Below are 17801 nucleotides of genomic sequence, written 5' to 3'. Positions count from 1 at the left end.
TGTCGGGTCGTGTTCGGGTTGGTTGGTAGGTCTATAGGTTCGTGTTCGGGTTAGTACGTAGGTCTATAGGTTATGTCGGGTCGTGTTTAGGTTGGTAGGTAGGTCTATAGGTTCGTGTTCGGGTTGGTAGGTAGGTTTATAGGTTGTGTTTGGGTTGGTAGGTAGGCCTATAGGTTGTTTATACGTTGATCCGTCCTTTTAGTTATATTAGGTTAAAAAATATATTTGTTATTTTTCAATTTAATTATATTAGGTTAAAAAACATAGAGTAAATTATGTGTTAGGTACCAAAAAACACACGTTTAGTCCATATTTTAAAAATTAATTCGAATCGTCCCTGTGTTTCCATTTTTACGCCGTTAGCCATTAATGGTTTTCGTTTAAGTGTCCCAAAAGCATGTTTAGTCCCTCATTTCTTTTTAAAATACTATATTGCTATTTTTTTTTTCTTTCATTTTTTTATAACATTTCAATTAAATTAGATTAATTATAAATTTTAAAAACTTATATCAGTTTCATCTATCTATAATTCTATATCTCTCTCATTTTCTCTTTATTCCCTGTCCTATTTCTCAATTCGGGCAACTATCTCATAATCATCATCGACAACAATCTCCTTTCACCATAGGCACCATCACTAACCACCACTTGTCAACACCAAATTTGATACTGTAACCAAAATTTAAAACTCAAACCCAAATTTGATACTAGAACCAGAATCTAGAACCTATAATCAACACCAAATCCTAATTTAAAACCTTTTAATCAGCACTGATTTTCGAGATGAAGTCTCAAAACCTAAAATTAGTCATGAAATCCCTACATCGATGCAAAATCCAGGGACTAGGATGTAGAATCAAAACACTATATTTGTGTCCTATCTTCTGTCTCAGCTTTTCAACCATCGTTTATCACCACCGAAGAAGAGAGAAGAGTTGTCAAAATTTAGATCTGCAAATTGAGTATAGATTTGAAATATAGATGTAAAAGGGTTGTTGATTGATTGCATGCCCTAAATCACATATTGATACAGAAAAGACAAGAGATGACGATAGCGAAGGGAGTTGTTGTTGGCGTACTTACACTACTTATAAATTTTTAAAACCTATATCATTTTCACACACACAAATATATATATATATATATATATATATATATATATATATATATATATATATATATAAAAGTAAGTTCAAATAAAAACAATAAATAGTGTGAGAACGTAAATGTGTAGTGTTGTATATGTGTAGTGTTGAACTAATTCTCGATTGAATAGTAACGTTTGATTATTCATATATTCATTGGAATGTTATTATTCTATTATAAATTTATGTATGTGCATTTTTGTAGTAAATTCTAATTGTAATTTAACCTATGACTATTCGTTTATTCATTGTTGAATAATAACATAAAGCTGTAGATACAAAATTAATTGCAAAATAATAACATAAAAATAGTGTTTTTACGTTTTCGCACTATTTGCTGTTTTTATTTGAACTATCCTTTATATATATATATATATATATATATATATATATATATATATATATATATATATATATATATATATATATAGAGGGTAAAATGGTATTTTTAAATGAAATAAGGATGTACAGTGTAATTTCTTTAAATCACAGGGACCAAAACTATAACTTACTCTAAGATTTATTGATTAAAAATAAACGTAAATAATTTTATAAAAAGTATGAAGTATGTTTAATATGTATGAAGGTGATGTATAAATGCTCTTGTATGACAATGACTTGTGAATCCGATTATGACCTACAAACCCCCGGTGAACTTGAATATAACTGATGAACAAAATTATGACGCTCAAACCTACAAATTTGTGTAGATCTTGTCCATATTTGGTCCGGATCATGTTTTCTGGCCCATCAACCTGAACATGACACTATTACCACCTTAACAATTATAAATCAAGTAAACTTGAATATCGCTAATAAAACATGTCTCAGTTTTGGGAGACATAATAAAACATGGATTACTTGAATATCACTAATACAACATGTCTCAATTTTGGAAGAAAGAAGAAAACATGGACAAGAAATCGTAGTTTTCTTTGAGAAAATTCCAACACAAAATCTTTCAAATGATTAGCCGAATAAATTTATTTAAAAATCAATTCGTAATTAAATTAAATTAAAATATATGTAGTATATCCGGCCATAATTTGATTAGCCGAATAAATTTAGCCCAAACTTTATCCGCTGGGTAAACTTCTAAAATAAATGTAGTTTTTCTAAAGCTTTTGATAGTTTGAAAATGCCAACCTTTTGATAGACACTCATTTAATATCTAAAATTTAGTTGGATATATGCAGTTTTGAATTTTTGTTAAATTATTGAACTTTTTATTAATCTAAGAATTATAATAAAAGTTTTATATAGAGGATAAACAGACAACAAGTTGAACCCTTAATTTTTTTTTTTGTAAAAAAAAATTAGTTTTTTTTAAAACTATATCCATAGATCTTGGGGTCATAAAATTACTATATATGACTTGTTAAACTTTATTGAAGAACTCCACAGGATCTTGTAGGGGTGAGCGTGGTGCGATTTGGTGCGGTTATTAGCCAAAAACATCACAACTAACCGCAAATGCGGTTAATCTAATTTCAAAACCGCTTGATGTGGTTATTTTTGCAGTGCGGTTAGGGAGTTATTTTTGCGATGTGATTTTGTTTTTTCTAACTGCATGAATTTAGTGCGGTTATTTTGTGTGGTTTTTAACCACAGTTTAGAGCTCAAACGGTTTGAAAAGTTCAAACATATTACTTGTAATAACAAAAAAAACCATAATGTATAAGACAATTAACTTAAATCAGAAATCGTTAATATCTTAAAAACGTCAAATCAATAGTAATTAACAATAAATTTTTTAAAATTGTTTAATTTCACCATTTTTCAAAGTTAAACATAGCAAAAAACTAACACTTTTGTCTTCTAATATTTTATTCATCTTTCATTCATGAAACTTATCTTATTTTTAATATTTAATATATTAATAATTAATAAAAAATTTGCATATAATATATGCGGTGCAGTGCAATTTTTTTGCGGTTTCTGAAAACCAATAACTGCACCGCACCGCAAATTTGCGGTTTTTGAAAAACAGAAAACCTCACCATCAGTTTTTATTATGGTTACGGTTTATCGATTGCGGTTTATGCAGTTAATTTTAATTGCGGTGCGGTTTTTCTCACCCCTAGGATCTTGTGCAAATAAACCAAAAATATCAAACCCTAAAGTTATAAGTGCATGTTGATTATTCATGTTTTGTTCTTTGAAGCGTGAGGTTTAAAAACAACTTGCACCAGTGTGAAGACCTCTAGCCCATGAAAAAATATAGATATTACATGTTTCCCTTCTACCGGTTTGAACACATTAACATGAATGGGACTTGTATCTAACATTTCAACAAACTCCAAAAAATATCTTCCATTAAACACCAAACAATATTAATTTAAATCATTAAAAGAGCCATTTAATTCATCTAGTGTGACATATGAATTGACAATCACATGTTTTCTTGCTCTTCAATTATTCTCTTCTTTTGATATTATATACATATATTTTTTATTATTGGCACAGAAAATAGTAAAAAGGAGCATATCAAAGTACATGCCATTTGTTTCGGTTAATTTTTGTCCACGAAAGTAACGTCTAAATGCGTCACTACTAGCAGTCGGTGTCACTTGGCTTATCTTCAATATCACCACCACCACCACTTTCGATCGATCACTGGAAGTCCACTCATCCAGTCATCCATGGAACGTTTCACCACTCACCTCCTCCACTTCATCTTCCTTCTCTTTTCCGGCAACCTACTGGTGTTAGTGTCGTCAATAGGGATCAACTACGGCCAAATTGCCAACAATCTTCCCTCGCCGGAAAAGGTGGTTCCGTTAGTCAAGTCCATTGGCGCCACCAGAGTGAAGCTCTATGATGCAGATCCCGATGTCCTTAAAGCTTTTGCCAACACTGGCGTTGAGTTCATCGTCGGCCTTGGTAATGAGTACTTAACAAAAATGCAAGATCCCACCGAAGCTCAATCGTGGGTCAAGTCAAACGTCCAAGCTTACCTCCCTGCAACTAAAATCACCTCCATTGCTGTCGGCAATGAAGTTTTGACCTTCAATGATACCTCTCTTTCTGGTTGTTTACTTCCGGCGATGCAGAGTATACACACTGCCCTAATTAACCTGAAATTGGACCGGCAGGTTACCGTCACCACCGCACATTCTCTCGCCATACTTGAAACCTCTTATCCGCCGTCGGCCGGAGCTTTCCGGGAAGATTTAAAAGGATGCCTTTCTCCTATTTTGGACTTTCTTTCGAAAACATGTTCCCCATTTCTGATCAACGCTTACCCTTTCTTTGCATACAAGGCTAATCCGAAACAAATCTCGTTGGATTTCGTTCTGTTTCAGCCCAACGACGGAATTGTTGATTCCGGAAACAATTTGCATTACGACAATATGTTGTTTGCTCAGATTGACGCTGTGTATGCAGCTCTTGGTTCGTTAGGGTACAAGAAGCTTCCGGTTCAGATATCGGAAACCGGGTGGCCTTCAAAGGGAGATGATGATGAAGTCGGAGCGACACCGGAAAATGCTAAGAAATACAACGGAAACTTATTGAAGGTGGTGAGTCAGAAGAAAGGAACACCGGCGATGCCTGAATACGATTTAAACATTTTCGTGTTTGCTATGTTTAATGAGAATTTAAAACCCGGACCAACTTCAGAGAGAAACTATGGTTTATTTAAACCAGATGGAACTCCGGCTTATGGTCTCGGATTCTCCGGTATATCCACCGGAGGAGGTAATTCCGGCCACAACAACTCTGGAACAAACACGCCTACGCCGCCGTCGTATATTTTGCCGCCGGAAAACCCAAACAACGGCTACATGTCAATCTCGTCGGCTGTGAGTTTCTTTTTCCCTTTATTCCATTTCCTTTTTACAGAGAATCTTTTTATTCCAAACCTGAAGCATCTTTTTTTTACAGGAAAGACTCATTTGGAGGAGAAGTATCGGAATATTATCGGGGGTGGGTTTGATCTTGATTTCGATTTCGATTTCATTGCCATGAAAAGCCATCAATCAGAGACGATTACAATCAATAAAGAGAGAAGAAGGGAGGAAAATTGTATTTCTTTATTATTATTATTAGTATCCATTTCTATTCTTTCATTCGATGCTTTAGGTTTTGCATATTCATGTATAATTGTATCCTCTCATCTTTATATATCATCTTTTTGCAACTTAATGGGTTAAGCGATAATCAAAGTTTATTCAGATAGAAATCATTACCCATTTAGCCTCTTTATCTATAAAGATAAGAATCACGTTAGAAAGATTTATCTTTTTAATAATACAAGCTCTAGTTATACATCTAACACTAATATCATACAACAAAAGTCAACTGGTAATAGTAAACATTATGACTCTGAGCTGGCAGACGCTTCATTTGCAACCGACGTTTTTCCACCTTCATCACTGAATGCACTTTCTTCACTAGAATCAGAAGAAGAAGATGAATCAACATCATCATCACTAACAACTTCAGCTTTTCGTCTCCTTTTGATCCGTGTTCCTTGCATAGCAAGTCGCCTGTGTTTTCTAGCTTTTCTTTTTCCTTTTGGGAGTTCATCACCTACACTCTTGTTATTATCTACATCCTTTGTGTTCCTATCTGTGCTATAATCATCATCTTCTTCTTCTGCTGCTGCTGCTTCTTCTTCTTCAGATTCAACATTTTGTGCATCAACTTCAGACTTTCGTCTTTTCCTACCTGCATTTGTCTGCAACAAAAATACAGATACCAAAATGTTTTATTTGAAATATATAACAAACACTCGGTTCAGGATTTAGGATTTAGGGTTTTAGGTTTTTACCTTCGGACCACGATCAACCAATCTTGACCATTCACTTCGGTTCCTTAAACAATCAAGAACAGCTTGCGAGTGACTTGAATACGCATATCTCTCTCCATTATGCTTACGTAAATTAGGCCAATGCTGAAAATTAATATCATGATGCATATTAATCAACAATTAAAGCATATAGGTTTAATGGTGGCTTTTATATAAAATATTCAGTTTAAGGATCTATTTATTTTGTAAAATTAAAACAAAATTATACCGGTAGAACTGCATTGCAGAGTTCTTCATATGTCATTCGCTTTCCTTTGCTCATAATCTCAGCAATCAAGCCTGTACAACAACAGACATGTCACACAAAATATATATTAATCTCAAGATTTTAGGGTCGATTACATTTTTGGTCCCCGAGTATAGCTGGATTTTTCAATTTTGGTCCCAAAAAGTTTTCTCTTGCAAACTTGGTCGTCATTTGAGGTTTCTATAATGTTTTTAGTCCATGTTTTAAGTAAAATGACTATTTTATGACCAAAATTGCCAAAAATCATCTATACTCAGGGACCAAAAATGTAATTTACTCAGGAATGTTTTTATGTAAATTGTAAACAGACCTGGTAAAGTGCGATGGGTAGGAATTTCATCATCAGAAGCATTTTGAGGTGATGACATGTTATGTTCATTAGCTTCATTAGAAGAAGATGGCCCACTGCTTACAGTTGTTGCGACAGGTGGCACACTCTTATTCGTTGATCCATTATTTTTCACAATCTCATGTCTCCTAGAACCCTTTTTTGCCCCCTCAACATTATTTGTTACATCCTTGTTTCTTTTTCTTGGCCCATTATTCATATCCTTTCCTCCAGAACTTGATGTCCGTTTCATTAACGTGCTTGTGGGTGTGGTTGAAGCTAGCTGAGGTAAGCTGCCAGCATGGCGCATACGTGGCACCCGAGGAACTCTTGGAGAGCTATTCAGCTCTTGATGAAGAAGCAAAGCAAGCTCTTCATCACTTAAGTTTGTAGATGGAGGAGGGTGAACAACATGTTTAATTGCAGCCTGTTGTCTGCTGTTGTTTATCTGATTAGCCTTTTCACCTTTTTGTGATGATTCTGAAGTGCTTTTGTTGTTCTGTTCATTTGCACCACCACCACTTTCACATCTCAATGAATTTGCAGAGTCACCGGAATCTGGGGTGGGGGTGGTGGTGGTGGTGGCTTTAGATGTTGATAAGACTGCAGGATCTTTGGAATCAGATGAGTTCTTTTTGGGTACATGTGAAGATTTGCTCAAATGTGATGATTTTAGTGCAGAAGTAGAGGACGATTTCGGAAGTTCTTTTACAATTTTTTTTGGCTTCTCAGAAACATCGGCATTATCTTTTTTGATCTTACTATTGTTTTCTTTCTGTTTTCCCTCTGAGTTGGAATATCTTGGCTTTTCTGGAATAGATGATTTTGATGAGGGCTTACCTGTAATTTTGCGTTGATTTGTAACAGATCCATGTGATTTGGGTGGGCCTTCTGATTGAGTATGAGTATCAACATGATTTTGCACCTTATGGATCTGTGAATGTGACACGGATACAGATGCAGATTCCTTCTTCACTTCAGAAATTGGAGATAAACGATCATCAGAAGTTTTTATATCTTGGGGCAAGGTCTTGGAGCTATCTAACTTTGAATCACTAGCAGGGGCATTTTGGTAATTAGAAGTCTTTTCAGGATGAGTGGTTTCTACTGGTTTTACTTCAATTGGTGGTGATGGAATATGAAGATCGACATTTGGGGTCAAATCTGGTTTTTCTAGATTGGTTATGTTGGGCTGAGTTCCATTACTTGTGCTACAAGTTCTTTCATTGTTATTTGCATCATCAACATCATCATGCTTAACCTAAATAAGAAAAATGAAAGAGTGTTACAGATAAAATGCAATTCAAAAAAGTATATAGAACCCAACTTCCATCAAGATCAACAAAATAAAGTTAAACAGATTCCATACTTCAAATAACTTCTTTCTTATATATACATTTTCACAGGAATAAGATTCACTCGTCTTTTAAATAAACAAGTTTAACCTAAGTAAAAGAAAAATGAACATGAAAATTATTTCCCAACTATAGACACATTTTGGCATAGCACAAACTTGTAACTAAATCCTATTTAACACAGGACAGAGTTTGGTGAGGAAGGGTAAAATAGTTTCAATATATAGATATTCGTCAACCAGCAGCCATAACCTTACAAACAAAGAAAAGCAAGATTCTTTCGGTTTTCAGGAGAATGTCATATGAAGTTCTTAGCAGCTTATAAGTTAAGTGATTTGCAGGTAGGTGTAATAATATTCCAGGGTTCATTGTCACATACCTCATCTTTAATGCTACTAGTTTCCACAGGATTCTGTTTTAGTGATGATGCAATGCCATCAGAAATCTCCACATTTGTAGGAACTTGATTTCCATCATTTTCTTGCATTTGTTTTGCTTCTTTTGAAGGATTTAGTATTGAATCAACAATGGGTACACTCTCTGAAGGTTGTCCACTAGATAAAGGGATGTTATCTTCTGATTTATGATTGTCCTGCACATCTGTTCTTGAACTTTCAGGTTTAAAGCTTTGTTTATCAGTCTTGGAAGCCTTATGATCTTTGCCTTCATATGATTCTGATTGTTTTGCATCACTTGACATGGTGGACACTAGTATCATGGTAAAGTAAACATGTATTATTAATCTTGCTTCCATAGTATATTATTGATTAGTATTCACAAATTTCATGCAGATAACATACTATCACTATACACCAAACACCAAATCTAAAAACAAGGGAAATTAGAGAAGAATACCTGATTCAAAAGATCTCTTCTTAGAATCTCCATCTTTATCCATCGCTTTGACATTTTTCTTCCTGTTTTGGTCCTTGATTACCTTAGAATCAGCTTTCTTTTGGTTGCTTGAATGAATCACAATAGGCTTCAATAAGCTCCTTTCCTTTCTCACATCTTGCTTCTTAGTATCAGTAGTTGGTGGGCCCATATCCAAAACACCTCCTTCATTAACATGACTTTTATTGCCACCAGAAGTTGACAATGAAAACAAGGCATCAGCCCCTTTACAGGCAGGATTTTCAAGTCCTTCATTGTCTTTGTCATCATCATCATCATCATCATCATCATCTTGTCTTTCATCCCAACAAGGGAACTCCCTGTATTGAGAATTAAACTTTTTTGGAACATATCCTGTGCACTTCCAAAGCTGTTGACCGAAAAGTGGAGACACCCCACTAAACAATGCAGGATCACCACCAGGAATACCCTGCACGTGTACCTTTTCTTCTAAAGGAATCTCAGTCCAAACCTGAAATGAGCTTTGAGGAGGGCAACTCATGGGATACGGATTATCCATTCTCAATGTTTTTGTAGGCAACTCAACCAACAATTGTGCAACCTCCGTTTCCTCACTCTCTTTCCTAAGCTTCTTGCTTTTGCACTTATCACAAGAAAAGAGTTTCTCACTTTTGACATATCTCGAACACCTGGTATGCACCCAAACACCACATTCATCACAATCGACCATTTCTTCTCCATCATCAAAATTAACCCCACACACACAATCCACCGTCCAAGACTCGTCCACCCAGTCATCCGGTGTGTCCGAAATCGTCGGCAGACGATGAGATCGGCTTTTCATCCCAAACCCTAGTTCTAAAAAACCCGAAACTCCAAAAATGAACCAAAAAACCAATACCACCCCCGCTAACCCGTCGCCCGTTTCATCTATCACGGTCTATTTAACTTTTTCACACTTGCAGAAACCAAGTGGTTCGCTTTCTTAAAAATCGATCAAAGGGGGGTTCGAAAAAAGACGAATTTAAGAGAAAAGAAAAAAAAAAATACCCGAATTGGAGAATTTACACCGTGAGAAAACCAGTTGAAGGGGTAAAACAATCTTATATGGCCGATGGCGCCTTTTGCGATGCCTGGAATTCTTGAAGTAGCAAGCAAAGACGACGATTTTTATCTGGTGACGTCTATGTGGACGTGAAAGTAGTCGGAATGAAGAAGAAAGATAAGCAATTTGGAATACGCGGGTTATGAAATTGAGTGGCGTGGCGTCCGTCAACTCAAAATTGATTTTGGGAATTTGTTTTCCGACGATGTTTGTCCAAACACCAAACTCCAAAATGTAGATGGGCCTGCCCATCAAAGATGTGTAGTTTGGCCCAGTAAAATTCTTGTTTTCAAGTATTTGACAAACTATATTTGTGTTTGGTATTCAAAAAACTTTGGATAGGGTCTAAAAAGTTTTCAATTTGTATGAAATATCCAAAATCAAAACAATTATGTGATTTTGGTCCAAAAAAACTTGAAAAGACGATTATGCTATTTTATTTTCTTTTTTATAATATTATTTTAACTAAAAATAAAGAAAAAAAATTATCCCCCACCTCCCTCCCTCTCTCTCCCTCTCTCTCTCTTTCTCTTATAGTGACATAACTCCTTTTGAACTTCATCTTATTTGTGAACTACTGAATTGTTTTTGTTGGGTTTCATTATCTTTGAAAAACACCTGATGAATCACATGGTTAGAGTCATAAATCATGACTAATTCATCAAGTCTAGCTAAAAGAAAATGCAATCTTTATGGTAGCCCAGGTAAACCCTATCAGATGCCCATGAATACATAAATTTAAATCATTAGTCTTTGATTTCCTCCACCGCCACCATTAAATCGACGACATCGCAACTTCACTAGCTCCATCTTCAGTGATTAAATCGAAAACCATTTTATGATTTCACTTCAACTTCTGGATATTTAGGGATTCAAGTTCATCAGTAAAAACTAAGGCATTGAATCGACTTAACTAATACAACTTTATCGATCTGTGGCAGAGAAGCACAGAGGTCAGCGAAAGCGGAGAAGAAGAGATTAACAAAGGAGAAGGTGGAAGCGGAGGCAGAGACGAGCGAAGAAGAAGATTTGTGGTGGGGTAAGCATATCATTTTTCTCGTTTTCTTTACACTACCCACTTGCAATCACAATACATAAATCATGCAAAGAAGAAGAAGAAAAAGGACCACTTTTCTCATTTTCCTTACACTCAAACCTGTAAAAATAAGATTCAGAGTAGGAGCTAGGCATATAATTTTTTTCTTTTGGATTCTAACTTGCAACTGCAACTGTGAGAGAAAGAGATCTGAAATTATAAGCAATACTAGTAAAGAGAGGTAGGCTAGATTAGTATGTACATATCGATCCATCCCAATTGTACAAAGTCGTGATATATCAAATAGCTCGGAGGCAAAAGAGAGAATTGTGGATTTGAATTTGTTGATTGGATTTTTGGTATGGATTTCTATGATTTATAGTATGGATTTCCACATTGAGAGAGAGAGAGAGGTGGGTGGGTGGGATGGGGGATAATATTTTTTCTTTTTTCTTTTTTCTTTATTTTTTAATTAAAATAGTATTAGAATAATTATAAAAATATAAAAAAGAAAATAAAAGGGCATAATCGTCTTTTCAAGTTTTCTTGGACCAAGATCAAGGAAAAGTTTTGATTTTGGACCTTCCATGCAAGTTGGAAACTTTTTCCCTATCCAAAGTTTTTTGAATACCACAGGAACCAATCTTGCAGTTTTGTCCAAGTATTAACTTTATGTTATGAAAAGTTTAAAAATGGTTTGGTAAGTTTCATAATTGTTCTCTTAAGAGTTAGACTTTGAATCAGTTAGATTCAAAATGTTTGGTTTGATATTTTGCTTCATGGATGTGTGAATTTGTAACACTCAGTTCCAGGTAAGCATTGCTTTCGAGTTATTAAGTAAAATTTTAAGGATTTAAACCTTGGTCACGACGTGAGCACTACTCTGTCGCGAGGTGCCCGAGAAAACGTGCATCCTGTTTAGTTGTCACGACATGTCCACATATGGGTCACGACGTGACAGCCCTTCCACGCCAAAACCCTAATTTGGGGGTTGTCTCCTTATTCATGAGAAGTGAGGGCTAGGGTTTGCTCTCCCTCAGCCTCCATCACCACCCTTCACCATCCAGAAACCATAATATTCCATTATTGGTCTTTGAGCTCCATTTTTGGTGATTTGAAGCCTTGAAGAAGAAGAGAAGGCATTTAATATTTAATGCATCATTTTAGCTTGCTAGCCACTCCATCATCATCTTGAGTTTCATTAGGAATCTTGTAAGTCCTCAAGTTTCTGCCTTTTTAGCTCAAGATAATAAGATCTAGTGTTTGGCTCACTTTTCTCAATATTTATGGAAGTTTGAGAGTTAGGATCTCATAAAGTTAGCAACTTTATGACTTCTCAATACTCCTTTGATACCATTTGTCCCAGATCTGGAATATTAAGAGCTTTAGGTTTCATGCATGAGATCTAATCTTATTTTCCCTTCATTTTGACCTAGTTTGTGTTTGCGACATGCATGTCTAAAAAGCTACAATTTTTATGGTATTCATAGATGGAGAAAACCTTCTAGAAGGATTGGTTGCATGGCTTAAAAGATTAAGAGCTTAAGGCATTAATCTGTGTAGAATGTTCCTAATGACGTGACACTTTGGTCGTCACGACGTGACGGGAGTCTGATTTGTAATTATTTTGTCTTTATTATGCCACGACGTGACCAGTGGGTGGTCACGACGTGGCGACCGGCTGAATGATTGGTGGAAGCTGGTGACCAGTGCTTATTCTCATGTGAAGAAGGCCGTAGTGACTTGGGATCAGTTCACGAAGATGTTCCACACTAAGTATGTTCCATTGGTTGAGAGGGAGAGGTTAGCCCATGAGTACCTATCGATGAAGCAGACGATAGAGTCGGTGACGGAGATCACCAAGATGTTTACTGAGAGATTCCTTTTTCCCCGAGTATGCAACTTCGGAGCAGGCTCAGATGTCCTGTTACTTGAGCATGTTCAAAAAGGAGATCCGTAACTTTGTGTCGACACAACAATATCGTTCCCTCTCCAAGATTTAGTCTTTTGCTATGAAGAGAGATATTGAGATTAAGACGCAAACGAGAGAGAAGTGGCAAACCCCAGTTCAGACCCAACCAACAATGAAGCGGTTCAGGCCCGCCGATTCATGATCTGGAGGCCAAAAGGGCCGCACTTGTGGTAAGTGTGGGAAGATGCATTGATGTGTTTTTATGCACTGGTTTTTTATTTATAAAGTCATATCTAATCTCAACTAGTCTTAAACACAAATAGACAGTGTACATTGTCGTGAAGTAATATAGTTTAAGGTAAGAAAGGGTGTCAAACACATGGAACGAGAATGGTTTAGATCAAATAATTAAAATTTTAATTAAATTAATAACAGAAAAGTAAAGATAAGGTTTTTGTGTAAACTAAATTAAACTAGTTTTAACGCTCTACTAATCAAATGAAGTATATAACTAAATTAAAACAAAAGATAAGTACTTCCACTAGAATACAAATTCCCCAAGTTTTTGTGTTTAATTTATTAAAAGTACAATGGATTAATGAGTTGATTACCAAATTGTAATATTACTGGCTATCAAGTTCCGACTCCTAGTGTTTACTAATTCATGAATTACTATACAATGGTCAAACACAAGTTGAACATTAAATTGATTTTAAAGATTATTTGGACTATGAATGATAAGATCTTATGATTACCTATCTATAATCAAGAAAAACAATACAAACACATAATATGGATAATTAATGCTCTATAACACAGTCAAAGTTACTAATCAATATAACCTAACCCTAGGATTTGTTCAATTACTAGATCTAACTATTCAATGATCATAAATAGCTAAATATCAAGTTTATGCAACTGGAATGGTCATCCAACTATACATAAGTTGGAGATAAGAGATAAAAATCATAACTTTAACATGTTAGCTTGAAGATCTATCAAACACAAGTAAAAACCAAACTCAATTAATTCAAAATAACAAAATCAAAGCATATCAATAAGGGTTCATCAATATCTAGTGAAAGTAAGGTTTTACACCATATTCAGTAAACGAAAGTAGAAAAAATCACCAAAATATTGCAAGACATGATCATCAAGCAAACCCAAAGTGAAATCTCGATGTATTAGCACTTGAATCTTCAAATCCTTGATCCGATTGAATTTCTAGCTTCAAAATCGACCCTTAGAGGGTTTATGGAATTCAAAACGAAGGAAAAGTCGCACTTATAGGCTGCCAAAACCCTCAACCTGGTTAGGTTTGGAAATATCATATTTTTATATATTTTTCATCTCCACGGCATGGCCAACAACTTGCCACGTCGTGGGAGATGGAATCTTCGCGCCACGCAAAAACTGAATTTGCCACGCCGTGGAGATGACTTTACTACGGCGTGAATTTGTCATAAACACAAAATTTTTCCTAAATTTTTTTATAGTTTCCATAACATTTTGAATCTCGTCAATCAGAGTTATGAGTCATGAGATATGGTCAAAACACTGATGAGGGGTCGAGCTACCAACAACATCCTTTTTGCGTCTTTTTCGGCTCCGTTCTCCTCCTTTTGCATCCTAGCTCCCATTTTAATTGTAATTAAACATTTTCAAGCATATTAACTATCATATATATGATAATATAATATTTTAATCAAATTTATTAAGATAATGACCTAAAATATATAGTTAAATAAGGTCATATCATGCATGATGGAGCATGCCGATCATCGACAAGATGTCGCGATTTCGGCAAGGAGGGTCACTATACGAGGGACTTTCATCAAGAGGCTCCACTTTAGAGCACCATGATTTGTTACCATTGTGATCAGGTTGGCCATGTCAAGGCTAATTGTCCCTTTCTGTAAGGACTAGAATGTTGTAATAGTCGAAGGGTCAGTTTGATTGTTACGAAGTATCTGTTGTCTTCGTATATATAGGTCTTCGGATGTATTGTTATTTTACTAAGGCATTATAAAGTCAAGTCTTAACTCTTAGTCCTTAGTATTGTTATGCTTTTGTTCTCCTATAAATAGGGGTCTGTAATAGTATTCAAAGAAGTCTAGAACGGAGATTTACAGTTTAGTCATTGTATTCTGTAAACTGAAAAGCATAATACGAGCTGATCAAATATTCTATTTACTTCTCTGTTCTTCTTTTGAAATCATTTACTCAATTCATACTCGAATTACATTCAAACTCGATTCCAAATCTCATCAATTGGTATCAGAGCAGGAATCCTTTCTGTGATCTGATTTTCATACGTTCAAAAAGATTTTTGAATCTATTGTTTGATTCAAAAAGTTTTCGTTCTTTTTCTATGTGAAAATTCTTCTTGATCTAGGTCTAGGATATGATTCTGCGAATATTTTTGTGAATCGGTTGTTTGTAGTGTGATTCTAATCTGAAATATACAATTTGATTTCAAATTCTCAAAGTTTTCATATTATTGTTGAAGTTTTATTCCGTACAACAATGGCGTCATTCAATCTTAACTCAATGACATCATTTTCTCATTTACTTGGATCATCCACAAAGATTCCGATACTAATTCCAGAATATTATGATCAATGGGCAGATCGTATGCAAGACTACTTGAACAGACTGGATGAGGATTTATGGAATTGCATTTCAGATGAAATAAATCCACCTGCAACAGTTCAGACAATCAGTGCATCTTCAAGCAGTTCAGAGGTTGAAAATCAATCTAATCGTTTAAAACAACTGGAGAAGAAATGCATGAGGGAATTAAGAGGTGCTTTGCCTCCTGTTGTGTACAATTATGTCAGGACATGTACAACAGCTAAAGAAATCTGGAACAATCTCAAAGACAAATTTCAAGGCAGTGAAAAGACAAAGATCACATCTGTGAAACAATGTCTAGTGGAACTCAAGGATTTCAAACAGAAGGAATCTGAATCCATTGAAGTTTACTATGATCGATTCAACGAGTTAATCTACCGTTGTAATCGTTATAGTATCATAAGGTCATCAATGGAGTTCAACTTGATTTTTGTAATGGGACTTCGAAAGGAATGGAGAAGTGTAAGTATGATGGTGAAAAATCAGCAGAGTTTTGACACTTCGACATTAAATGACTTGTACAATCAGTTGAAATCTCATGAAAATGAGGTTAATGAAATAGCTGAGGAAACAATGGCAAGTCTTGGTGGACTATTGGCACTCATTTCGAAGGGTTTAGAAAGAGAGAGTGAAAAATTAAAGTCTGATGAAGAAGAAGGTTTTCTGATGAATTCTGAAGATGAGGCTGTTGCATTTTACTCAAACAATCGAGTAAAGAAATTTTTTAAGAAACCTTTTAATACAAAGAACAAGTCATCGGATTCGAAGGGTAATTTTGAAAACAAAAACAGAGTGGATGAAAAGCTAAAAGAAGTAAAGAAGGATTCGAAGAGCGAAATGGAGAAAATGGAAAAGATGTTAAAAGGTGATACGGGGATTAATTGCCATTATTGCAATGGTGCTAATCACTTGGCAGTAGATTGCTTGTTAAGAAAGAGGGAAGAAAAGAAAAATAAAACAAAGGATGAAGCTTATTATACATAGAAGCTTGAGGAAGTGAAGTTAAAGGCAAAGAATCTATCTCTGGTAGCTTATGGAGAAACTGAATCGGATGGTACATATCAAATATGGTCTTCAGGTTCTGATGATGACGAGATGAAAAATCCATCACATGGAGCCATGTTTGCAAAGATGGAAGAGGATTCAGACGAAGAACAGACTTACGAAGTGCGTGGGCAATGCTTCGTATTGAAGTCTACTGACAAGTCACCGATGACAACAAAGGTACATAATATTCTTGAATCCTTTAATATTCATGTTTCTGCATATAATTCTGAATTAATATCTTTTGATGAAACTGTTACTTACTTTGATTCAATTGTTGTGTCTGCTAGCAATGAAGCGAAAAAGTTAAGTGATCAATTACTAGAGACAAGAAAGAAGTTAGATTCAAAAGTCACTAGGATTGATTACTTAGAACTGCAAGTATCGAATATTATGGCAGGTAGGGAGAATTTTTCAAAAGAAATAAATTTGTTGTTAGCTCAAAGAAATATTTTTTGTAATTCTGCAAAAAGACTATATGGAAAATTAACTGAATTACACCATTCAAGTGAGATAAGTACGGAACAACATAGAAAATTGCTACCATTTTTAGCTTATGACAGAGCTAAGGTAGATAGTATTTCATATGATTGTGAAAAAGAAATTTCTGATTTTAACAAAGTTCCAGATGATAGGTTTAGATATGGAATTGCTAAAGTCGAAGATTGTCTTGATGCTAATGATTTAGTAAACATTGTGAATGAAACCTTAACTAAATCTGAACAGATTCGAATTTTGAAAAAGACTGAGAATTCTACATCTAATTGAGAATCTAATTTCGTTGATATTGAAGATAATTCTGATAATATTAGTGAAATTAGTGATTTAGAGGATGTAGATTGTTCTCAATTGTCTGTAATAAATGTAGCAAATTCTTTTTAAGGGAAAGATAAATGTGAAGATTTATTGGTAAAAATTGACACTGATCAACCTTCAACTTCGAAAGTTTGTGATATGAAATTTGAAATATCGAAAAATGTTATTCTTTAGAAATTTTGCAAGATCTTCAGCCCTTCGCTTTTTGGATGATGGAGACACCGGAGCTGGAATTTCCCTAACAGTTACTCCCTGATGTGTAACTTGTGTTTTCTTAACAAGCTGAGACGAAGACTTTCGCTTTATTTTTACTCGACGAAAAACTCCTGTCTTCGATGGAATAGTTTCTTTCGAAGGGGATGCTTCAATAACAGGTGTATCAACAACTGTTGTTAAAATGAGAGAAACATCTTCACTTGTAGCAGATTTAGTTAGTGGAGATTTCTTCTTCTTCTTCTCATCCTTCACCACTTTTTCCGAAGACCTAACATCTGTCTTCTTCGATTTCTTG

General features: G+C 35.0%; 2 protein-coding genes across 2 annotated transcripts; one reads left to right on the top strand and one right to left on the bottom strand.

The window, feature by feature from the left end:
- The first annotated feature begins 3613 nt into the window (after positions 1-3613).
- LOC145057858 (glucan endo-1,3-beta-glucosidase 11-like) lies at positions 3614-5286 on the top strand. The gene is made up of 2 exons (XM_079005768.1): positions 3614-4948; positions 5031-5286. The coding sequence occupies exons 1-2, from the start codon at positions 3788-3790 to the stop codon at positions 5112-5114; spliced, it is 1245 nt and encodes a 414-aa protein (XP_078861894.1). The 5' UTR covers positions 3614-3787; the 3' UTR covers positions 5115-5286.
- A 61-nt stretch (positions 5287-5347) lies between these two features.
- Positions 5348-10006, bottom strand: LOC145057857 (RING/FYVE/PHD zinc finger superfamily protein). The gene is made up of 6 exons (XM_079005767.1): positions 8744-10006; positions 8268-8596; positions 6516-7794; positions 6167-6237; positions 5920-6042; positions 5348-5826 (listed from the first exon to the last, which is right to left on the bottom strand). Exons 1-6 carry the CDS (start codon positions 9585-9587, stop codon positions 5464-5466), a joined length of 3009 nt encoding a protein of 1002 aa, XP_078861893.1. The 5' UTR covers positions 9588-10006; the 3' UTR covers positions 5348-5463.
- Between the last annotated feature and the right edge of the window lie 7795 nt (positions 10007-17801).

This window comes from Lactuca serriola, chromosome 6, assembly GCF_051521515.1.
Source record: "Lactuca serriola cultivar US96UC23 chromosome 6, Lser_US96UC23_V15, whole genome shotgun sequence".
Classification (NCBI taxonomy): domain Eukaryota; kingdom Viridiplantae; phylum Streptophyta; class Magnoliopsida; order Asterales; family Asteraceae; genus Lactuca; species Lactuca serriola.
Note: the sequence above shows the minus strand (reverse complement) of the source record. Positions and strands in the feature narration are given on the sequence as shown.